Source organism: Muntiacus reevesi, chromosome 4, assembly GCF_963930625.1.
Source record: "Muntiacus reevesi chromosome 4, mMunRee1.1, whole genome shotgun sequence".
NCBI lineage: Eukaryota > Metazoa > Chordata > Mammalia > Artiodactyla > Cervidae > Muntiacus > Muntiacus reevesi.
Genome location: NC_089252.1, coordinates 74,299,106 through 74,324,117, shown reverse-complemented (window position 1 = coordinate 74,324,117; position 25,012 = coordinate 74,299,106). Strand labels below are relative to the sequence as shown.

General features: G+C 41.3%; 3 protein-coding genes across 10 annotated transcripts in view; 1 reads left to right on the top strand and 2 right to left on the bottom strand.

Annotated features, from left to right (window-relative positions):
- Positions 1 to 9,065, bottom strand: part of NKTR (natural killer cell triggering receptor) — a 40,660-nt gene extending 31,595 nt beyond the window's left edge. For 3 of the 5 annotated variants that reach the window (XM_065933115.1, XM_065933113.1, XM_065933114.1), the window contains exons 1-2: positions 8,616 to 8,803; positions 8,394 to 8,474 (exon numbers count right to left, since the gene is read on the bottom strand). In XM_065933115.1, the coding sequence (XP_065789187.1) occupies positions 8,394 to 8,451 (58 nt within the window). In that variant the 5' untranslated portion in view covers positions 8,452 to 8,474; positions 8,616 to 8,803. Of the gene's footprint in view, positions 1 to 8,393; positions 8,475 to 8,615 lie in introns of all 5 variants that reach the window. The other 2 variants (XR_010662958.1, XM_065933119.1) reach the window with 1 other exon arrangement.
- Positions 9,066 to 11,871: 2,806 nt separating this feature from the next.
- SS18L2 (SS18 like 2) lies at positions 11,872 to 20,560 on the bottom strand. Its single transcript, XM_065933111.1, has 4 exons — positions 20,425 to 20,560; positions 16,059 to 16,267; positions 15,726 to 15,802; positions 11,872 to 12,418 (listed from the first exon to the last, which is right to left on the bottom strand). Exons 2-4 carry the CDS (start codon positions 16,125 to 16,127, stop codon positions 12,331 to 12,333), a joined length of 234 nt encoding a protein of 77 aa, XP_065789183.1. The 5' UTR covers positions 16,128 to 16,267; positions 20,425 to 20,560; the 3' UTR covers positions 11,872 to 12,330.
- The window catches only part of SEC22C (SEC22 homolog C, vesicle trafficking protein), a 26,111-nt gene continuing 20,625 nt past the window's right edge, over positions 19,527 to 25,012 (top strand). For 3 of the 4 annotated variants that reach the window (XR_010662957.1, XR_010662956.1, XM_065933109.1), the window contains exon 1: positions 20,641 to 20,776. The gene's annotated coding sequence lies outside the window, so the exon portion shown is untranslated. Of the gene's footprint in view, positions 20,561 to 20,640; positions 20,777 to 25,012 lie in introns of those variants that run through there. The other variant, XM_065933110.1, reaches the window with a different exon arrangement.

The window sequence follows — 25,012 nt, the reverse complement described above, 5'->3', positions numbered from 1 at the left end:
AGTACAGACACAAAATGCCTTGATTTATTGTATCACTAAGATTTTACTTTATTCCTGGCCATGTCAGTTAGTTACTCTGAGGACAAAACAAGGTTACTGTGTAAGAAACAACCTTAAAGGATAAAAAGTGGAAGAATGGAATCATATAAGAAAACTCTCCCATATCAGCACGGCCAAATCGAGTGTTGGAATCAAATTTAATGCAATTTCAAAACCTTCTAGCTGATCTTGTTGTCTAAAGAAATGAAGAAAAAGTTAAAAAAGCAAAAAGGAAGACAGCAATGTTTAAAAACATTTCAGAATTTTAGGAAATGTATGTAATATCAGTAATATTAACTACTACTCTTTGTATTTACATAAAAATAATTTACAAGTGTAACAAGAGTATTTCCATCACTCATAAATCCCTAAGAAATGGCTGGCTAGCTTTGCAAAACCATCTAGCTTTGCAAACTACATACATAGGTCTTTGGAATTTCCTTAAGATAGATGCTTTTCAGAATAAAAGATATAATCCAAACAATTGAAACTTCACCTTTTCTCTAGGACTGTAGTAATTTCAATAAAGAGTTTCTTCCCCCAAAGTCTTTAATGCCTCCAAATGAAAACTGATGAAAATTTCAAATATTTTTAGTTTCTCCTTTACAGGTAATTATGAACCTCTAGTGGTACAATATATATGAAAACAGTTAAATGTAATTACTTACATTTCCAGGTCTAATATTCAGAGAGGGATAGCTAACTACAAAGATTTTTTAAAAAATACTCACCTCTAATACCCTACTCTCTAACCTGATGAAGAAACAAAATATCTATTGAACTTTCACACTCATGGGGCAATGGTTAGAGCAGAAATTCTGTCTCTGCCATGGCACTGTGTTGTTAAGAGCAAAAGAAAAAAACATGAACAAAACCAAATTGTTTTGGGCGCAATATTACAGTACAAGGTTTAAAACACTGCTGAAGACTCTAAAGTAAATGATGTACCTATCAGAACTGTTAAAAAAAAAATTCTGAATCATACGGGACATCTAGTTCATCCACTATTGTCAGAATTCCATTTGCAACAACACTGGCAGATGAATACCAAAAAATGTAGAAAAACAGCCGAAAAGCACAGGGATTCAAACAGTAGTAGGAGGTAAGAGACAAGGAATAGCCATCCTACGTTAAAGGCAGAAAAAGAGAAAAATCTTTATATTTCACGTGGAGATTTGAGGCAGAGAAAAGGAAGGAAAAGGATAGTGCTAAGGAGCCAATTTTCTCCTGTCAAAGTCACCATAAAAATCCATATGACAACTCTCAGAATGGGAGAAAACAATAGCAAATGAAACACGAAAGAAAGGACTAATTTCCAAAATATACAAGCAGCTCATACAACTCAATACCAGAAAAACAAATAACTCAATCAAAAAGTGGGAAAAAGACTTAAACAGACATTTCTCCAAAGACTACATACAGATGGCTAACAAACACATGAAAAGATGCTCAACATCGCTCAGTATTAGAGAAATGCAAATCAAAACTGCAATGAGATATCACCTCACACCTGTCAGAATGGCCATCATCAAGAAGCCTACAAACAATAAATGTTGGAGAGGGTATGGAGAGAAGGGAATGCTCTTGCACTGTTGGTGGGAATGTAAATTGACACAACCACTAAGGAAGACAGTATGGAGATTCCTTAAAAAAATAGGAAAAAAAACCCTACCATATGACCCAGCCCCACTCCTAGGCATATAACCTGAGGAAACCAAAATTGAAAAAGACATATGTATCCCATTGTTCATTGCAGCACTATTTACAATAGCTAAAACATGGAAGCAACCTAGATGTCCATTGACAGATGAATGGATAAAGAGGTTGTGGTACATATACACAATGGAATATTACTCAGCCATAAAAAGGAATGCGTTTGTCAGTTCTGATAAGGTGGACGAACCTAGAACCTATTATATAGAGTGTAGTGAGTCAGAAAGAGAAAGATAGACGTTGTATTCTAACATATATACACGGAATCTAGAAAAATGGTACTGAAGAATTTATTTAAAGGGCAGCAATGGAGAAACAGTTATAGAGAATAGACTTACTGACATGGGGAGAGGGGAGGAGAGGGTGAGATGTATGCAAAGAGTAACAAGGAAACTTACATTACCACATGTAAAATAGCCTACAGCAATTTGCTGTATGGCTCAGGAAACTCAAACAGGGGCTCTGTATCAATCTAGAAGGGTGGGATGGGGCAGGAGATGGGAGGTTCAAGAGGAAGGGGATATACAGGGAGGGGATATATGTATACCTATGGCTGATTCATGTTGAGGTTTGACAGAAAACAACAAAATTCTGTAAATCAATTATCTTTCAATAAAAAAATAAATTTAATTAAAAAAAATCCATATGAATTTGCCTTCACGACCTTTCAACCAGGCCTGTGGTTATTACTGGGATCCTCTGGGCCCAATTTATAAAAAAATAAGGAGAAAAGGGGGTAAAGAGAACCTTCTTGCTTACAGAAATGGTAACAAGCCTTTGCCCTAAAATTGAACATGAGCTCAGTGCTCAAGCTCATGTTCACGCAAATGCACTAATTAAAGCAACTTAAAAAACAAGTGTGTCACATGCTGTGCTAGGTTCTTTACAAATACAGGCAGCTCTGCAATAACATGAAAAAACTGAAACACTGCATTATCAAAAAATCACATATAAAGACAACTGTTTCCATGGGACAATGCGAGCTGGGGACAAGGGAATTTCAGGTTCTGGTAAAAAAAAAGATTTTCTATCTGAGAAGTATCAATGATAAAGGCATGCTTTTAGTTATAACATTAACTTATAAAATTTAAACATCACTGAGGAAATCCTACAACTTATCACACCTCACTCTGACCTTTCTCAGCACTGTCATTAGCATAACCCTCCTTGTGGTCTTTCAAGTAACTATTAGAGGAGAATAACTCATAACAGCAGGGCTGCTCACCATCCTTCTCTCCCACACACCAGTTCCCCTCCTTGCTATCGGTGTCACAACACAAACAGTAATCTGCCTAAAAAAAATTGTGCTCCTTAATTGATTAGAATAAATTCACTTTAAAAATACGATCTTTAAAACACGCGGTTATATCATTTAATTACTCTTTCCAAGAACCTTACCACGCAAGCAATACCGCACTGACGTCTTATTAGCTTGTGTGTACACACAAAAGGGAGAAGTCATTTAAATGGCGCAAAGCACCACATCCAGAGCCACTGAGTCACTGTATTCACAAGCTTATGACCCAGTGCATGCTTGAGATGGGAGATTCATTTCTCCCGGTCCCCCAGTATAAATAAGGTCTCATATGCCTTGCTCTACCTCAGAGTAGAAGTTATTTTGGGTATTAGTCTAAAGTTTAAAGGTTAATTTTGAATACAAGCAAATTTTGCTGTACTTTAGAAACACAATAACGACTTTATAGTACTTCCATTTACAAAGAGGTCAGACGGCTTTCCCTTTGTCATAAGCAGTACTCAAACATTTGTCTTCTTTACTTTAAACTTGTTTCTCAGTTTCAGTTCCAAATACTCTGCAGTGTTTACTAAGAACATATTTTTAGTTTCTTTGATTCATGTGAACCTGGAGGAGTAAATTTAAAACATCCATTTCAATGATATTTCCATTTTACCTATTTTGATAATTGCCAGGGTTTTATGACATTGTTCTGAGGCCCACATAAACAAAATTCTAAAGTCAAGCATTCTTTTTTTTTTCCAAGCATTCTTTTAAAGAAACACCTTGGTTACCATTTTAGAAAACCAACTTGAAGTCTCTGACAAATACAAAATAAGTAACATTCTATTCAAGAAGGGGGCTATATTTTTTAAAATGTCAATCTCATAAAAGACAAAAGCTATGAAAATGGAGGGTAAAGAGACATGACAGCTGAATGTAATATCTGAGGCTAGACTGGAATTTTGTACTGGAGGGGAAAGAATGATATAAATGAATTTTTAGGCCAACCAACAAAAACAGAATACAGAGATAGTAGATTAAAGTATTGTATCCACATAAATTTATGAAGTTGACAATTGTATTGTGGTTATGTTGGAGAATACCCCTTTATTTTCTTTGAAAATTTTTTAAAATGTTTAAGACTCTCTTAATGAATATTTCTATTCTTAATAAATATACGCACGTACTTAGGGGTAAAGAGCCATGATGAGGGTAACGTACCTTCAAATGATTCAGAAAAAACTGTGCGTTTAGAGAGAAAGAGATTAATAAAGCAAATGGTATAGAATGTAAATAGGTGAATCTAGGTAAAGAATAGATTGGCATTCTTTTTACTGCTTTTACTTTTCAACGTCCTATAAACGTGAAATTACATTCAAACAAAAAGTTTAAAACAATGCAGATAAAACCCAATGCTTGAGTTCTACGAAAGCATGTGTCTATACCAGCAGTTCTCAAACTTTTTGGTCTCAGAATCCCTCTACATATTAAACAATTACTGAAGACTTTATAAAGACATTTTAATATGTTCTTTGGCTATGCTAGGTCTTTGTTACTACACAGGCTTTTCTTTAGTTGCAGCAAAAGGGGACTAGTCTCCAGTTGCAGCACGCGGGTTCCTCATTGAGGTGGCTTCTCTCGTCGAGGAGCAAAGGCTCTAGGGTGCACAGGGTTCAGTAGCTACAGCTTCTAGGCCTTAGAGCACAGGCTCAGTAGTTGTGGCCCATGGGCTTAGTTGTTCTATGGCAGATGGGATCTTCCCAGACCAGGGATTGAACCCATGTCTCCTGCAGTGGCAGGCAGTTTCTTTACTACTGAGCCACCGGGGAAGCCCAACATGAGTTCTTTTTTAATAATTTACATTTTGAAATATGAACAAAAAACTTTATGAGTGTTATCTTTTACATTTTTGTAAATCTCATTTTATGAGATTTCCTTATTTCACGTCTAGTGTAATAAAAGACAGATTTTCCTATCCACTTATGCATTTAATCTGTTGTGTCATCGCTGTCTTTGAAAAACTCTATTGAGTACTAACAGAAATGGGAGTGAAAAAATTGGAGTTTGACTTCTGGTGTCATGATAGCATCTCCCGGTTTGAAAACAAAAAAGGTCTGCACCATTACATTACTATAATGTAATATATTACAACTATAATTTATTTTAAAATACCTTATATAGACATTCTCATATAAAGTAATCATATGAGTTTTAAAACTATACTTCAGGCCTCTAAGAAACACACAGCCTCCAGGGGAGTGATAAATCAAAGGCTGTCCTCCAGAGGTGACTTCTAATACTGCTTTTGCTATCTTTACCTCTAATCAACTAGTAATTAGTAAAATGAATGCTTAAAGTCTGTTTTTATTGGCAAACTGGTAATGTCTGGAACACAAAGACTGAATAAAAACATTTGGAGATAATCCATACCCTTCCATTAATAGGACATAAATCTGGAGTCACCCTTTGGAGTGGACCCTAAGGCTGGGTCCATCAAAAAGGTCCTGGGGGCGAGTCAAGATTTAAGAGGATTCTGGTGCACAAAACTAAAAGATTCACATGACAATTTTCAAGATCAGAAATCTTCCACATAAAGAGTACCTGGAGCACTGAAAATGACATCATCAGACTTACAGAACTGGTTTTATGACCTACGTGTGTGTATACTTGCTTGTCAACGTCTACATATAGCAAATGTGACTTGCTTTCACTGTGACCTGGTAGCTCACTTTTAAGCAACTGGCTCATTTAATTTTAAGTTGTCAAACAACATCGTCCTTTAATTTAGTATCTGTGGGATCTGTAGTAATATCACTTTTATTCCTCATGTTGATAATTTGTGCCTGTTGTCTTTTTTTCTGTGGCCAGTTGGGCTAGGAGTTTTATCAATTTTACTGTTATTTCAAAGAACCAGATTTTCTTTTTTCTTTTTTTTCTTTTCCAGATTTTCATTTCATTGATGTTCTGTTTTCTTTTTTCAGAGGTTCTGTTTATTTTTTCTGACAGGCAGGCCCACCCTTCTTTGACTAAATATTAGTTCTCTCTATAGTTGTTAGTGGTTGGTTAAACTGATTACTTTTCAGGGCAGACATGAAATAGGAATCTAGCTTTTCCTTTTGGTGCTTCAGAAACTTATCTTTTACTTGCCTTTTTCAGATCTTGTAGCAAGAAGTGAAATACTGGAGCCCAGGGGAACAGGTTTTAGATATCTGGTGCAAACTGATTTAAGCCAGTTTAGTCAAAAATGGCTATTAAGTTTTCAGAGCATATCAAGGAGTCACCAATTAGTTAATGGCTGTTGACTGCCTTTCAAACTACCAAAACTCAGTGAAAGAGAAGTAACAACATGAATAGTTCTGTACCTATACTCACATAATTTAAAGACATTCCTCTTTTAACATATACTTGCATTCATTTGGTGGCTTTACAATTCAAAAGTCTCATTTGTTTGCTATAAAATATACAAACTTCCATTGATAGGAATGGAAAATACATACTGCTGTGTTCAGCTCAATTTTTATCAGTACTTTTTGATCTCTCATTAATATAAACAACATAGCTACTCATTAAAGGATCTTTACTTATCAAAGTAAATAAAAGATATTACTTTGTATCAAGCAAATTATTAACTATAGGAGAAGACACGAGTTAATTACTTGAATAAGTACTCAATGACATACATACTAATGGTTAAATAATACAAAGCAGGACACCTCATTTCAAACAACCAAAGTGATCTTTACAAGTTGCATAAAAATCAACTTACTTAGATAATATACTGAAAAGTGCTAGAGAAATATCAATATTATATATGAAACTGAACCATATGAAATTGCCAGTTATCAACTGGTTCAACCTAGAACAAAGCAAGCATTTCCTTGTTTTACATATGGTTCAGTGTTCTCAAAGTTCTAGTCACTTCTACCAGAATGATAATACTGGGGATCAAAGTTCATTTGACATTTACCAAACATATTCTGGAGATGTTTCACAACAAAAGTTATTTGTGAAAGTAGGATATGAACGTGTACAAGAAAAGGAGTACTTTCCAGGGCTACAGAACCTTTATTTGACCTCTACTTTCCAGGACTATGCTATTTTTAACTCTTAAAAAAATAAGCCTTGTTATTCAAAATGAAAATTCACTATAGAATAAGGATTAAGAGCTTCAACGTACAAAAGATGAAGAGAGAATGCAACAAAAATTTCTAACATCACATCATTCCTTTGCTCAAAACATTTTATCTCACGGAGTCAAAAGTTCTTACTCTGGCCTTTACTCATTTTCTGCTACTCACTCGACTCCTTCACTCCTCAAAGAAGAAGGTACACTTTCTCATCAAGTCAAGAAAGTGACACTTTCTGTTCCTCAAACAAGAAGGTACACTTTTTCGTCAAGGCCTTCATATTATCTGTTCCTCTATCAGGAAGGTTCTTCTCAGAGATATGCACACCCTTACCTTCTCCTTCAGGTCTGCTTAAATGTCATCCTCTCAAAATGTCCTTCTCTGACCAATCTATTAAAACAGTACCCCTATTACAAGACACTTATTTTTTTTTCTGATTTATTGTCTGTCTTCCTCCAACAGAATATAGACTACAAGGAAGAGAGGCCTTTGTTTTATGCATTGCTATATCCTCAGTCTAGAACAGTAGCATGCACAATCTGCTGAACAAGACCTGCAAAAAGACTGTATATAAGCTTCCAATTAAAACTTCCGTCACAGTGTAAAAAAAAAAAAAGGCTAAGAAAACTGGAACCTTGCACGCTCTGCTACGTAGAATGAAGTTAACTACCCTTGAGAAGAAAATATCTAATTTTTTAAAAAATATACTAAGAAACGGCTGGATTCCCTAAAGAAAACAGTAATGGAAGAGAACACACGCTGCAAGTCTGTTGATACTAAATGCTTTGGTTTATCGCCCAAGACTTGTGCTAAGTCATTACCCCATGAACCAAGGAATTCTGGATAAAGACACTTAAGGAAAAATAAAAACAAAGTTAACCTATTAAGGATGCACAAGAATTAGAAAATATACAACGTACGAGTCCAAAGCTCATAGTACAGAACGAGATACCAGAAACTGAAATTGGGAGTGTTTCTTCCTTAGAGATATTGTGAGAGACAAAGTCCAAAAAGGATCGCAACCCTTTTCCTGGCAAGGCAGGAACACTCAGGAGGGGTCCGGGGGGACAAGGAGTTTGGGAGGACGAGGCCTGGACTCCGATTAGATTGTACCCGGACCACCCTCCTCTCCACAGATTTTCCCTCAGGAGAAAAGGGAGTACGGACTGCGCCTATCAGTTCCCAAAAACGCTTGGGGGAGGGTTGATGAAGGTAGACCCCTCCCCTTCCCCAAGGCAAGCCTAGGCCCCGCAGGGCTCCCCAGTGGCCCGGCTCACCCGGCTCCCGGTTGATTTCGATGTCGAAGTGGCATTGCGGCCGGTCCTGCGCCCCCATAGCGACCGAGGCGGCAGCAAAAGCTGGGAGAGATGGGGAGGAAAGCGGTCAGGGCGGGGGCTAGGGCGGGGGCTAGGGCGGGGGGTGGGGCGGAGCCCGCGCCTCAGTCACCTCCCGCCCGCCTGTCGCGACAGCGCCGGAGGCCGAGACCGGCTCCCTCTCACCTCAGGCCTCCCGGCTCCCATGGAGTGCGCACACACATGCAGCCGCGCTCTTCACCTGGCTGGCCTCCAGCCTGAGACCTGCCAGTGAGCAGAAGAGAAAGCGCTGCCACCGTGGCCGGAGCCAACGCCACTAACGGACCGCCACCCCCGCCCCCAGGCGGGTATCCTATTGCCACGCTAAACCCCGCGAGAGCCGGGACAAATACCGCGAGAGCACGTACTCGAAGGCGGTGGTTAACAGAAGCGGCTACGCCTACGTGAGAAGGCCTGGGAGCTCGGGTCCCGAGCTCCTATACCTGAGCTGGTTCTTTTTTGCTCCGCCCCTTTCCTCCTTTACGTTGGAATCAGTCGCCAACTCTGGGAGCCCCCGACGCGCCTGCGCTACTTGCTGTCGTCCTTTCTCAAGGGCCGAGTCAAAGTATTTGCAGATATCGCGAGGCTTTCCTGTTGTCCATAGCTGCAGAAGAGGTTGGAGAATCAAGTCGTTGAGGATCGGTAGACCGACAGTTTTGACTTTTTTACTCAGGGAGTAGTTTTGACGCTATCCTGTTAGACTACTTGTCTCACTTCAAAGGCCGTTTAGGTACGGTCGTACGTGCGTTTCCGCTTTGGGGGCCAGCGTCGTGGGCATAGTGTTCAAGGCCCTCTTTTCTAAATTGTCAGTTCAAGACCTTTGCCCTTATTTTAATCATGTTTTCGTCTTATAGAAAGCAAGAATTCTGTATTATTTAACGTGTTGTTAAACGATGTATGTATAGATTCTGAATAAAAATCCCTTGCTAGGTTTATGTAATCGTGAATATTTTCTCCCAATCTGTCTTGCCTTTTCATTGTTTTGATAGTGGCTTGTGGAAAGCAGGTTTTAATTTTTTCTGAAGTCATTTGATCAACTTTTTCTTTTATGGTTTGTGCTTCTCTGTGTAAGAAATCTCTGCCTACCCCAAGCTCATGAAGATTTTCTCCTGTGTTTCCTTTTAGAAATTTTATAACCCTTTTTGGTGTAAGTCTATGATGTGTCAGTATTTGTGGATATGGTGTCAGGTAGAAGCTTAAGTTATTTTTTTTCTCGTAGGGATATACGGTAGTTCCACCACCATATGTTGAAAAGACTGTCTTTTATACATTGAATTACCTTGGCTTTGTGACCACATATGTGCCATTCTATTTCTGGGCTCAATTTGCTACCTTGATTTATCTTTACCATGGGGCCACACTGTTGGGTGGTTGTTGTTTTCCGTTATTTTCTTAAAATTGTAATATATACTTTAACTTTACATAAACTAATCTTTTAACTTTTTTAAAGCTTACTGTTCAGAGGCACCAAGTAGATTCCCATTGTACCACCATCACTACCATCTAGCCAGAGGACAATCTTCATCTTGTAAAACTAAAATTTTGTACCAATTAAACAATGACTTCTCCTCCCCTCTACCCAGGATCTGGCAAGCACTCTTTCTTTCTTTTTTACTTTATTGTGGTAAAAACACTTAATGTGAGATCTACCCTCTTGACAGATTTTTAAGTGTTCAAGCTGTCTAATAACGTGAGTGGGGGTCAGCTGCCATCACACTCCAGCTGATGGTTTTCACCGTGGACCTGTTAATCCAGCATTGCTAGAAATCCAGGCTTTCATGGGAAATCCTCTTATCTTTAAATGTTAGCAACTAATTCAAAACTAAAGACATTGCACAGCACTTAACATATTTGCTGATCAGATCAGGCCCTTCAGCAGCCTACCTGGCATAAGAGTACTAGCACAAACCACATGAATAGTAGAAGACAGAGAAGACCAATGATGGGATAGAACCCTACAGATGACAGAATGGGAGGGGGCCTCTGAAAAGGGCCAGAGCCTTCAGTTAACACACTTGAATGTTTACCATGCCCAGCTCCCAACCACATAATCTCCATCTCATAACCTCAAGAGGCAGATACTACTTTCGTTATCTCCATTTTAGAGCTGAGGAAACAGAGCTTATAGAGGTTATGACAGATTTGGGATTCAAAATGAGGTCTCTCTTCACTGTTTACGAATTACAGCCTTCCTGGGTTGAAACCCTTGACTCCCAACAAAAGGAGGTTTTAATTTGGGGTTCACTTACAAGAAGCTCTTTGCCCCATTTAACAGATAAGTCTCAAAGAAGGAAAATTCTTGATAGAACAAAGATAACAGAAGCAGAAAGAATGATAACATAGAAAAATTAGGTAATCCCTAATGAAGTAACCTAAAAAACTGGGTAGATCATAATTCAAGTGAAAGGCTATCAGGAGCTTGATAATAAATCATTTTGGGTTATTTCCTGATATGATGGAAAAGTAAGCACCTATTACTTCCTATGATGTATTCTTGCCAAAGATACTAGAATCTGAGTCTAAACGAGCACCTAAATCTACTAGTTTATAGGAAAAGTGGGCCAATACTGGGATATATAATGACACCACACCACAGGGATACAACAGAAATGTGAAAAATTTTAGAGCAAGTGACGTAGTTTTTTTCAACAAATGATAAAAGAAAAAGGAATTGTTAAGTATTTTTACAGACATAGCGATGTCAACAAAATGCAGGGTGTGAATTTTGTTTGGATCCTGTTTCAGACACATCAACAAAATCACATGTTGTGGGAAGAGAAGAAAATTGAACATCATGGAATTCAGGACATGCCAAGATACGGCTCCTTGGCATATTTTTAAGGAAGGACTTTGAGAAATGGCAGATCCTAGGACTCTCAGACCTCCTCCCATAAAGCAGGTCATGTGACTGTCATTCAAGAGGTGCCTTCCCACACCCAGAGGGACAGATTTTGAACGAAAAGGCCTTGCTACATCTCCCCCAGTTTCCTACACTTAGCTCATACCATTATGCCCCATCACATTTTTCTACAACTTTATACTTTTCATCGAACTTCATATAAAAATGCTCAGGTTTAACTGTTTCTTTGAGTCTTTGTTTCCTTAAGAAAGCTCCCATGTTACGTAAAACTTATATTAAATAAATGCTTATGCTTTTCTTCTATAAATCTGTCTTTTGTTATAGAGGCCTAGCCGAGAACCTTAAAAGGATAGAAAAGAAAAAGACACTCTTCCTTCAGCATCACATCTATTAGTAGATGATGTTAGATGACACTTAAGAATTACTATTAATTTTGTTAGCAATGACAGTGGTGGTGTTACAGGTATTTTTAACTCCTTACACTTTTTCTCAAAAACCAAGTGGAAGACATTACAAGAAAATTTCTATACCTTAATATCAGGCTTTTGTGGAAAGGCAAGCTTTATTTCAAAGTAACATGAAAAGAGCAGTCAGGGGTCCACAACCACAAACTGGTAGGAGGGAGAAACAGTCACATGTCCATTCGGCAGTGTCTCAGTGGAAAGTCGCACCAATTCCTGCTGATCGCCCAATACCTGCTCAGTTTCCTCTTCAGGCTGAAACTAAAAAGGTTGACTTGAAGATGCCCATTATATCTCTGTTATCCAAACACACTTATTTCAGGATGGAGGACACTTGGAGTCAACTTAATTGAGGGAATCCACTTAATTATTAAATATTTATACTGAGAATATGGTTAAGTTAGTAGCTTTCTTCACATTTTCACATTTTTAAAAGAGCCACAGAGGTTCCATTCACATTCTAAGCAGCTGAGTTGGCAAATATCCATTTCACAGGACATAGATCACATTCAATTCCTCCTCACAACAGCCAACTGGAAGACTACTCCATTGCTTTTGAAGCACTGGTTGGGTTGGCATCTGCAATGGTAGCCAAATAAATGAGATTTCTGTGTAACACATGCTGGTACCTATGGATGAAAAACAGATAAAAATTAGAGGTGTGTTTTTATTGAACAAAAAACTGGAAAAAAAATTTATCTAGTGAATGGCTCATCTACTGAATGGACCACTCAGTTTTGTCAATGTGTCTATTTAACATATCAGAGGAAAATACATCCAGAATCTTACCTGTTCTCACTTCTCACTCCCATAGCTACATCTCTCGGCTAAGCCACTATCACTTGTTTAGACTACTGTACTGGACCACTCTCCTAAGCTGTCTCCCTGTTCTACCTTTGTACCCCTACTGTAATTATACTCATAGCAGCCTGAGTGATTTTACAGTTTAGGTTCAATTCATTTCAGTTGCTCAGTCGTGTCCGACTCTTTGCGACCCCATGAATTGCAGCACGCCAGGCCTCCCTGTCCATCACCAACTCCCAGAGTTTACTCAAATTCATGTCCATCAAGTCAGTGATGCCATCCAGCCATCTCATCCTCTGTCGGCCCCTTCTCCTCCTGCCCCCAATCCTTCCCAGCATCAGGGTCTTTTCCAATGAGTCAACTCTTTGAATGAGGTGGCCAAAGTACTGGAGTTTCAGCTTCGGCATCAGTCCTTCCAATGAACACCCAGGACTGATCTCCTTTAGGATGGACCAGTTGGATCTCCTTGCAGTCCAAGGGACTCTCAAGAGTCTTCTCCAACACCACAGTTCAAAAGCATCAGTTAAGACCATGTAATACCTCTGTTCAAAACTCTTCAAAGGTCCCCATCGCATTGTGAGTAAAGCTCAGCTTTTCTCATGGCCTATAAGGACCTACATGATCAGGGCCTCTAGTCTCCCTCTCTGATCTCATCTGTCACTTTCCCTTTACCCACTGAGTTCTGGCCAGAGTGGTCTCCTTGCAGAGACTTCAAGATATCCAGTAAGCTCTAGCCTGGGGGACTTCTCCACCTGATGCTCACTCCGATTCACATATCTGCATAGCTGCCTCCCTCACCTAAGGTGTCTACCCAAATGTCACATCAAAGATAACCTGTATAAAGTAGCACTTCCTCCCATTTACTGTGCTTTATTCTTATTCAAAGCATTTATTATTATGTGCCTAATGATATGATTCTACAGTCTAGAATGTAAACTCCATGAAAGCAAAGCTGGTATCTGTTTTGGTACTGATTCCCCAGTAGCTGAAGTAGTAACTGGTACTCAGTGTTACTTATAAAAATTCTTGAACAGGGAATTCCCTGGAAGTCCGGGGTTAGGACTCCATACTTCCACTGCAGGGGCACAGGTCTGATCCCTGGTCAGGGAACTAAGGGTTTCCCTGGTGGCTCAGCAGTTAAAAGAATCTGCCTGCAAAGTAGGAGACACAGGTTCAATCCCTGGGTCGGGAAGATCCCTTGGAGGAGGGTATGGCAACCCACTCCAGTATTCTTGCCTGGAGAATCCCGTGGACGGAGGAGCCTGGTCAGCTGCAGTCTGTAGGGTTACACAGCATGACTGAGGTGATTAAGCACGCACCCCGGCAGGGAACGAAGATCCCATGTGGCACAAGGCCAAAAAAAAAATCCTGAACAAAGTTAAAGAAGGGACAAGACATTTCCATGATAAATGCACTCTCACTATGACCCCATTTCTCAATCAAGGGGTCGAGCCCCAAATCAGACTGCTGCTGCTAAGTCGCTTCGGTCGTGTTCGACTCTGTGTGACCCCGTAGACGGTACCCCACCAGGCTCCCCCGTCCCTGGGATTCTCCAGGCAAGAACACTGGAGTGGGTTGCCATTTCCTTCTCCAATGCATGAAAGTGAAAAGTGAAAGTGAAGTCGCTCAGTCGTGTCTGACTCTTAGCAACCCCATGGACTGCAGCCTACCAGGTTCCTCCGTCCATGGGATTTTCCAGGCAAGAGTACTGGAGTGGGGTGCCAATGCCTTCTCCGCAAATCAGACTAGAGGGCAGGAATCATGCACCATGTGATGTGAAAATGTCCATGAGGAGATTGTAGTAACTTATCCATAATTTGAGAATCACTGCACCAAATAGAGTGTTTTGTAATGGTTTTCCATATAGAAAAATGAGATTGTTTACTATAAACTGTAAAAAAGCAAATCATCAAATGCCAGTGTCCAATGTAAAGACTTACCCAAGATGGATATCTCCACTGAGCTGTTCAGTGAGGGAATGAGCGTTACATTTTTAGGGGGTGGGGAAACCATGGCTTCAGTCACAATGAAATAAAATCTTTTTTGTTTCTGTAATAAACAGGGCGTAAGTCCTAGAACTACACTTAGAAAAGAGAGTGTTTTCTCTCATCTTGGCATATGGCTAGAGAACACCTTAAATTACTGTGCCAAATTTACCTCTGTCTTAACTGGGAACTTCTATTGGTTTTTGTATGTGTTACCAAAAAAAGTATGAGTCAGGGATCCATGACCAGAAAACAGCCATTGCTCTTATCATTTCATGAGAAGTTTTCCAAATGCTAGAACTGGACGTGGAACAACAGACTGGTTCCAAATAGGAAAAGGAGTCTGTCAAGGCTGTATATTGTCACCCTGCTTATTTAACTTATATGCAGAGTACATCATGAGAAATGCTGGGCTGGAAGAAGCACAAGCTGGAGTCAAGATTGCCGGGAGAAATATCAATAACCTCAGATATGCAGATGACACCACCTTATGGAACAAAGTGAACAAGAACTAAAGAGACTCTTGATGAAAGTGAAAGAGGAGTGAAAGCTTAAAGCTCAACATTCAGAAAACTAAGATCATGGCATCCGGTTCCATCATTTCATGGCAACTAGATGGGGAAACAGTGGAAACAGTGGCTGACTTTACTTTGGCCACTGATGCGAAGACCTGACTCATTTGAAAAGACCCTAATGTTGGGAAAGATTGGGGGTAGGAGGAGAAGGGGACGATAGACTATGAGATGGTTGGATGGCATCACCAACTCAATGGACATGAGTTTCGGTGGACTCCAGGAGTTGGTGATGGACAGGGAGGCCTGGTGTACTGAGGTTCATGAGGTCACAAAGACTCGGACACAACTGAGCGACTGAACTGGACTGAATTGAAGCGTCCCCATCCCTGTTGTCATCGGCCGGCATGGCTTTTTGAGGGGTCTTTGCAATGAACACAATTCAAGTTTTGAAGAGGAAGCCATGTCTGATTCCAGGCTTCACAATGCACTGTCCGTATTATCTTGGGCAAGTAAGTAATTCCTCTGAACCTTATCTGTGATCACTCAAGACTCCTAGTTCAGGCCAGCTGATGGATTCCAATACTAGCTGCCCCTTCACACTCACAAATTAAGGGAATAAAGAGTGGACTCACTGGACGCACTCATTCGCCCGGCCTTTGTTCTGATATTCCACGATACAGCGGATCAGCTGGTCATTCTCCTCCAGGAGCTGAAAGAGCAGACAAAGGGTCAATGCAGCGCGACGTCAGGACGGCAAGGACCACGGCCTCCTTTGCCTGCCCCTCCCCACCCCCCCGCCGCTCCCCAAGGCCGGGCTTTCCAGCCCCAGCACCTCTGCAGACTTCATTCTCATCTCACAGCAAGTCACCTACGCACACCAGTCTCAGCTGCTCCCTCCAGGAAGCTTCCAGCACTCGCAGCCATTTAGGATCTCTACTAAGATCTCTACCCGTTTTAGCGCTTACCCGCTGGATGGTCTCTTGATTGACTTCTGCCTTCCCTCTCAGCCAGTCCGGTACGAAAGCCACCGACATCCCGGGAAGCCAGGGTGGAACTCGGCCTCAGGCCCGGCAGATGCCCTCACTTCTAGACCGGAGCGGACCTGCAGCTCCAGACGCACTACGGTCGCAGCAGGGACCAAGATACACTCTCGACGTTGATTGGGTCCTCCCACCTAGAGGGCGGGGAACAGGCGGAACGTCATTTGTGATTGGGCGTGCTCTTAATAAGAGCGATTCTTGGCGGCCTCCTCCGGCCCCACCCCTGAGGCTCTAGAGCTGTTTGTGGATCTTCTGCGTTTGCGCAAGCTAGCCTCAGGGACAGGATCCAAGTTAGCGTCTCGCCTTTTAGGCTTTGGGTACTGCCCATCTGTGGGAGGAGCTTGCCGATCTGGGTCCACATTCACACCTCTTTAAACACCGCTCTGGTGCCTCCAGGCCTGCATCTGGAGCCTGAACCTTGGGCATTGCCTCCTTTCAAGCCAAAACTTGCAAGGCCAAGGAAAACACCGGTGTCGGCTTTTGCTGAGGGAGAAACTCGCACATAGACCTCTTTTTCCTTTGGGCCCTTAAAAAAAAAAAAAAAAAAATCAGATTTACAACCCTAAAAAGCACTATTATTTTCTCCATTTTACAGATGAGAAAACAGAGATTAGCTAACTTGCCCAAGATCTCATAGCTACTGAGGGCAAAACCAGCATCTGAACAGAAGCAGTCTGGCTTTAGAATTCTTGCTTTTAACCACCTCCCTGTGCTGCCTATGCACCATACTGCGGAGGTGGTTTGCTGCAACATACAGAGAGGAAGCTAGGCCAACCTCTTGGGCCACACTGTTACAGCTGTTCAGTTCAGTCGCTCAGTCATGTCTGAGTCTTTGCGACCCCACGGACTGTAGCACGCCAGGCCTCCCTGTCCATCACCAACTCAGTGAGCTTACTCAAACTCATGCCCATTGAGTCCGTGATGCTATCCAATCATCTCATCCTCTGTTGTCCCCTTCTCCTCCCACCTTCAATCTTTCCCAGCATCAGGGTCTTTTCAAATGAATCAGCTCTTCGCATCAGTGGCCAAGTATTGGAGTTCCAGCTTCAACATCAGTCCTTCCAAAGTACACTCAGGACTGATCTCCTTTAGGATAGACTGGTTGGATCTCTTTGCAGTCCAAGGGACTCTCAAGAGTCTTCTCCAACACCACAGTTCAAACGCGTCAATTCTTCTTTACAGTCCAACTCTCACATCCATACATGACTACTGGAAAAACCATAGCCTTGACTAGACCGACCTTTGTTGGCAGAGTAATATCTCTGCTTTTTAATATGCTGTCTAGGTTGGTCGTAACTTTCTTCCAAGGAGTAAGCGTCTTTTAATTTCATGGCTGCAGTCATCATCTGCAGTGATTTGGGAGCCCCCAAAAATAAAGTCAGCCACTGTTTCCACTGTTTCCCCATCTAGTTGCCATGAAGTGATGGGACTGGATGCCATGATCTTAGTTTTCTGAATGTTGAGCTTTAAGCCAACTTTTTCACTCCTCTTTCACTTTCATCAAGAGGCTCTTTAGTTTTTCTTCACTTTCTTCCATAAGGGTGGTGTCATCTGCATATCTGAGGTTATTGATATTTCTCCCGGCAATCTTGACTCCTGCTTGTGCTTCTTCCAGCCCAGCATTTCTCATGATGTACTCTGCATATATGTTAAATAAGCAGGGTGACAATATACAGCCTTGATGTACTCCTTTTCCTATTTGAAACCAGTCTGTTGTTCCATTGTCCAGTTCTAACTGTTGCTTCCTGACCTGCATACAGATTTCTCAAGAGGCAGGCCAGGTGGTCTGGTATTCCCATTTCTTTCAGAATTTTCCACAGTTTGTTGTGATCCACACAGTCAAAGGTTTTGGCATAGTCAGTAAAGCAGAAATTGATGATTTTATGGAACTCTCTTGCTTTTTTAATGATCCAGCGGATGTTGGCAATTTGATCTTTGGTTCCTCTGCCTTTTCTAAAACAAGCTTAACCATCTGGAAGTTCATGGTTCACATATTGCTGCAGCCTGGCTCGGAGAATTTTGAGCATTACTTTAGTAGCGTGTGAGAAGAGTGCAATTGTGTGGTAGTTTGAGCATTCTTTGGCATTGCCTTTCTTTGGGATTGGAATGAAAACTGAACTTTTCCAGTCCTGTGGCCACTGCTGAGTATTCTAAATTTGCTGGCATATGGAATGCAGCACTTTTACAGCATCATCTATTAGGATTTGAAATAGCTCAACTGGAATTCCATCACCTCCACTAGCTTTGTTCGTAGTGATGCTTCCTAAGGTCCACTTGACTTCACATTCCAGGATGTCTGGCTCTAGGTGAGTGATCACACCATCGTGATTGTCTGGGTCGCTGGCAACCACTAAAACTCTGAAGTGGTTGTCTTCTCTCTTGTCCAGTCCACCCATGGCGAACATGGGAGCAAGGTTGGTTTTCTCTGTAGCACAGAGTGAGAAGCAGCCACTTCATTGAGGATGCAGATCTTGGAAAGTTTTACTCCTCAAAAAGGGTATCAGGGCAATTCTGCCTTCTAGAGCTTCATTTCCCTGAGTGGTGGCCCTAATCCAAGCAGGCTCATTTGCTTTGCTGGGCTCTCTCTTCACAGTTCCTTTATTCATCCCATGGAGGAGGTTTTATCCCATTCCACAGAGGGCTAAGGTTAAGTGATAAATTAGCTTTGGATGTGTGCAATTTGAGGTGACCTTTAATGGAGATGTTGAAGTTTGTGGCTGGCTATTTGGTTGGAAATCAGGGCCAAGGGCTGGCAATATAAACTTCATGAATCATCACTTGTGGAAAATGGCATTATCCTTGAAGCTACTTTGTCACCCTTTCACATCCAATTCATCACCAAGTCCTATTGATTTCACTTCTACATTTCTCTGCCCAGTCTCTACCCAGATTGCCCAGTGCTCTTCTGCTTCACACTGTTCTAGCCTAAACTCTAGCTTCATCTTCTCTTGTCCAGACAACTGCATTGACTTCCCAACTGGCCCTACCACAGTTTCCAAGAGCCTTCTCCATTTTGATCTTAATGTCAGCAGCCAAAGTGATTTCTACAAAATATAAATCCAATCAGTTTTCACCTGTCCCAAATTCTACTATGGCCTCCAATATCTTACATGATCTTACCTCTTCTAGTCTCTAGTGGCTTTCACTCTACTTCTTTACTCTGTAAACTCTGAGGTTTTTTTTTTTTTTCCTTTTTGGTGACAAAATATACATAACACAAAACTTACCATTATCACCATTTTTAAATGTACAGTTCTGTGATATATAGTACATTACATTGTTGTGCAAACATCACCACTATCCATTTCCAGAACTTTTTCATTTTCCCCAAATGAAAGCCTGTGCCTATTAAACAACTCCCCACCCACCTCCCCTCACCACTCCCCAACCCAGGGTTGGTTTTCATCTTTCAAGGAGCCCTGCCATAGTCCACACAGAGTTCTTTATACATTTCTCTGTCTGAAGCACTCTTCCACCCTTTGCCTCGTTAGCTACTACTCATCCAGTGTCAAGGAAGCCTCCTGGAACCACCAAATCCAGGCCAGAAGCTCCAGTAAATCCTTTCAAAACCAGTGCTCCTCTCCGAGAATACATAGCTCAGTTTGTACTTAAACATGTGTTGTATATTGCAGTATGGGTTCTGTCACTCTTCTCTCCTTTCTTAATATAGGTTTTAGTGTCAGGAGTTACTCGTTTTGTCCGCAGTGACTGGCATAGTGTCTGGTTCGCAGCAGGTGCTTACAATTTGTAAAATGAATAAATGGATGAACCGTCGTTCCTCATCTCCTTTCAGCTGATCACCAGTCTATCAGTACGTCCGCCCCCCAGATTGGAGTGTATCCCTTGGGACCGGACTTTGGCACCTCATCCAGGCTGGCAGCAGGCTGTGATCTTTGGTTTGCCTATCTCGGGCCTCTCGCCCAGCAAATAGCTGAACCCACGCCCCGGGCGTGTCGCGCCGTCACGCGGAACCTCCCTACTTCCACACATCAGAACCCGGCAGAAACTAAGCTTAAACTGCGAAGCCTCTTCGCACCTCCGGACGTGGGAATTATATACTTGGACCTCAGACTCACGCGGGTGAGAACCGGGAGACGCGAGGAAAGTTGGAAGGCGCGCCCCAGCGATGCCCAATCTATATTTGGGTCGAAGCCCTTTAAGCAGTACTTCATTCAAGACTCCTCCGGGACCCGGCAGTGGAGGCGCGCCAGGATTGGTCGGTTTGGGTGTGGGTGTTGCTCGGCACCAGCGAATAAGCGGGGGCAGAGGGATGTTGTGGTTCAAGACTCACGCATGCGCAGGGTCGTCTGCCTGTGCCTGGGCTGCCTGTGACCCGGGCCAGGTCTGCCGGGTGGGCTGATTGCAGAGGAGGCAGAGGGTGGCTCGGCGGGAGGGCGCCGACTCCCGGAGGCCGCTGTCGGGGCGAGGTGAGGGCTGGCGGGCTGAGGCGGGCGCTGCGGTCCGTTAGCCGAGAGCAGGCGGGGTCGGGTGTGGCGCAGGGCGGGCCTGGAAGCGGAGCCCCCCTACCCCGGCCCGTCCGGCCCTCTGGCCCGGTTTAGCTCTCCAGGGCTTCTTGGGGCTTCCCGAAGTCTCAGCTCCCCTTTCTGCCGCCAGCTGCTCTCCTGACTCCGGGACGACCCAAGGTGCGAGCCTATGGGAACCCTCAGTTGCCAGTTGCCGGTGGAGCGCTGCCCACAGTGGGAGGAGACGGGGTGTGTCCGAATGATGGGATGATTGTTTACTTAATTATCCACGAACCTCACGTCAGAGTATTTTAATAACAAACAAACTTCCCTTAGCGTGCAGATCTTGTAAGACTTGGTTTACCAGATACTGAGTTTAGTAGACCAGCTTTTGTGAACATCAGTTGTCGGAGGTGATGAGCATATGTGCGGGATATAGGATTACGTCTAGATTCCAGTGTCAGAAGGATTAAGCACTTCGGTGCTTAATTAGGTTTGTGGACATCAAAGCCACCAAAGAATATTCCCAGTGGTGAAAAGTAATTGGTGAAATTTGTGACACGGTCAGAAAAGAAATAAAATTCAGACAGTGGATAGGGTCAATTTTCATTAAATTTACAAAGAAAGGAATTGATTCTGATAGAGATAATTTTAGTAAAATGAAAATGTAAATAATTGAATACTTCCTTATTGCTAAATAGAATTAAATTGACATAATGGTTTGCCCTGGAAAACACATTTTAGGCAATGTTGTTATAGCTCTAAAAGTTTGTGTTTACAACACAAAGAACATCTTGGGGTCCCAAAGCTTTTTATCCTTATAAAGAGCCTCAGAGATCAAAAGCATCCAAAGATGACTGCTGATCAGAGAGAAAAAGTGACTTATCCAAAGGAATACAATGAGTGAGGAGCAGTTGTAGCTAGTGTAACCCTAGGTCTTGGCTCCTTCTATTAGCAGATCTCTGATTCATTCTAAGTATGAATGCTCCAGGGAAAGGAAATGTTTTAGCAAGATAGAGTTGCTGTAATCCCAAAGATTGGATTTAGAGACACAGAGTGTACTGGAACGATCACAGGCTTTCCAGTATTTTTGAGTAGGAAGTTTGGGGTGGAATACTAGCTCTACCACTTGAGCTTTACAACTACCATTTCCCCATCTGTCCAGTGTAGATTATGCCCACCTCATAGATAGTTATGAGCATTAAATATCATAAGTCATAGCATAGTGCCTGGTGTATAATATTGTGTGTGTGTGTGTGTGTGTGTGTGTGTGTGTGCGCACGCGCGAGCGTGCTCAGCCATGTCCAACTCTTTGCGACCCCATGGACTATAGCCCGCCAGGCTCCCTGTCCATTAGATTTCTCAGGTAAGAATACTGGAATAGGTTGCTATTTTCTTCTCCAGGGTATCTTTCCGACCCAGGGATCGAACATTAGATGTCTCCTGTGTTTCCTGTGTTGGCAGGTGGATTCTTTACCACTGAGCCACCTGGGAAACCTGGCATATATTATTAGTTGGTATCAAATTCCATCCCCTACTCTTCTTAGCTCCTAAGGAATGGCAAACTTGACCTGTACCCTCCTCGCTACCTCATCCCCAAGCAATTCAGAACCAAAGCACTTTCTTGAACTACAAATGAGGTGTGCCCATTTCTCAAGTCATGTGGCTGAAGGTGAATTCACTAAGGGAAACGTAATTTTCTCTATTTTGTCCTATGTATTGTGGCTTTGAGTTGTAAGCAATGCCTTATGGTGAACCCTTGTGTTTGGATATATGTGTGCCAAGTCAAACTTGTTTTGCTTATTTAAATTTCTGTTTGGTAAGGGCTGGTTGTTTAGTGCTGTTTGTCTTTCCCCCTTTCCCTTTTTGGAAAGAGGAGAAGTGTATGTGGTAGAGGTTTGGGAGAGGGTTAAGGATACAGAGATGAAAGGAAACCTGTGGGAACCAGGCTGCCCTCCAGCTAAGCACAGCCTTTTGCCAGTAGATTAGGAACAATTGATGACATGATCAGTTTATAAATAGATGCTGAGAAAAGGATTTAGGAAATGGCAGAGGCAGATTAAAATATAATTTTATAAAATCTGATAGTAACTAGGGTGATATATTTGATTACTACTTAAGTGTCTTTTAAAATTTTTCGTTTATGTAAACCTCTTTCTCCATTCCAAGTGGAGATTTATTGTAGGAAAGCTTTTTAATTAGTTTTAAAACTTAGTTTTTAAATAAGCTTTATTAGTTTAAAGGTTATATTGAGAGCTTCCTGATATGTGCCAGGCATGGTGCTAGGTTATAGGGTCCCCTGGCCTGTAGAAGGAGCTAATAAGACAGATTTGTTTGTCTGTGTGAGCACTCTTCAGCTGCCTTTGTCCTTGTATAACTTTTTCTGTAACTGAGGCATGATCTTCCAGATTCATGCCACTGCTTTCCTTTTATAAACTGAATACTGGTTATCTGCAAGCAGCTTTTATTTTAATGAATTCAGAAATTATAGTACCTTCCAGTTTGGAAATGCTATTTAGTTGCAGAGCTGCTCGCTATAAAACATGCCCTTCAGTATTCATGCATAAATCATCAGAATTACAGTTAATTAGCATAAAAGAATATTGTTCTACTAGTAGAGATATTTTAAAATGACATTTAAACATAAAAAACAAGTATGAGCTGAATTTAAGTAAGTGATATAAAAACTTCAAGTTAATACTTTTTTCCATTTTTATGTTAAAGTAATTATACTGACTGATTCAATGGACATGAACTTGGGTAAACTCTGGGAAACAGTGAGGACAGGGAAGCCTGACTGCAGTCCGTGGGGTCATAAGGAGTCTAACACGATTGAGCAACTGAACAACAGCAGTTACACTGACAGAAATTTGCAGAGATAGTACAGAGTATGACTGATAGATTGTATGATAATCTCATGTTTAGTTAAAAAAAAAAACTGCCAAACTTATTTTCCAGAGTGACTGTACCATGATAAAGTCCTCCCAGCAGTGTGTGAGAGATCCCATTCCTGTGCATGTTTGCCAGCATTTGATATTGTCACTTAAAATTTTTTTATCTGTTCTAATCAGTATGTAATATTATCTCATTGTGATCTTAAGTTGCATTTCCCTTAATAGCTAGAGATGCTAGATATCTTTTCACATTCTTTTTTGTCATCTCTATATCCTCTTTAGTGAAATGTCTGTTCATGTGCTTTGTCCATTTTCTAACTGGATCTTTTGTTTTATCACTGTTGAGTTTTGAGAGTGCTTTCAAAATTCTAAATATCTAGAGTCCTTTAGGAGGAATGTGGTTTAAAAATATTTTCCCCACTCTCTCACTTTTCTTTTCATCCTCTCCACATGGATTTTGGCAGCGCAAAAGTTTTAAACTTTGATGAAATCCAATTTATTGGAGTTTCTTTTATGGATTGTGATCTGTTGGTCTAACCCTTCCTCAAGTCCTGAACATTTTCTCTTTGTTTTCTTCTGCTTTTATACTTTTACTTTTTACACTTAAATTTATGATCTCTTTTGATCTCCTTTTTAAGTAAGGTGTGAGACTAGGTCAAGATTCTCTTTTTTTCTTTTCCTTCCTTCCGCTTATACCTCCCTTCCTCTCTCTTTCTTTCCCTATAGATATTCATTGCTCCAACACCATTTATTGAAAAGTCTATCCTTCCTCCATTTAATTGCTTTTGTACCATTGTCAAAAATCATTTGACTGTTCTTGCTTAGGTCTAATTTCCGGGTTCTATATTCTGTTTCACTGATCTTTGTGTCTATGCCTCTGCTAATCTGTGTGTCTGTCCCTCTGCTAATAACACACAGTCTTGATTACTGCAGCTATACAACAAGTCTTAAAATAGGATAGTGAGGTATGATCCCTTTTATTCTTTTTCAAAATTGTTTTAGCTATTTTAGCTTCTTTGCCTTTCCATATAAATTTTATAATATTCTTATTTATATGTATAAACTATCTTGCTGATATTTTTACAGGAATTATATTGAACCTGTATATCACCTTGGGGGGAGATCTTTACTACGTTGTCTTCCAGTTCATAACATGCTATATCTCCTCACTTACTTAGGACTTCTTTGATTTCCTTCAGCAGTGTTTTGTAGTTTTCAGCATACAAGTCCCAACATGTTTTGTTAGATTTACACCTAAGTATTGCATTAAAAATGGGGTTCCCTGGTGGGTCAGATGGTAAAGAATCTGCCTGCAGTGCAGGAGACCTGGGTTCGATCCCTGGGTCAGGAAGATTCCCTGCAGAATAGAATGGCAACCCACTCCAGTATTCTTGCCTGAGAAATCCCATGGATAGTGGAGCCTGCTGGGCTACAGTCCATGGGATCACAAACAGTCGGACACATCTGAGCAACTAACATTGTATTAAAAAAAAGTATAGTTTTATTGAGATCATTTTGGGGA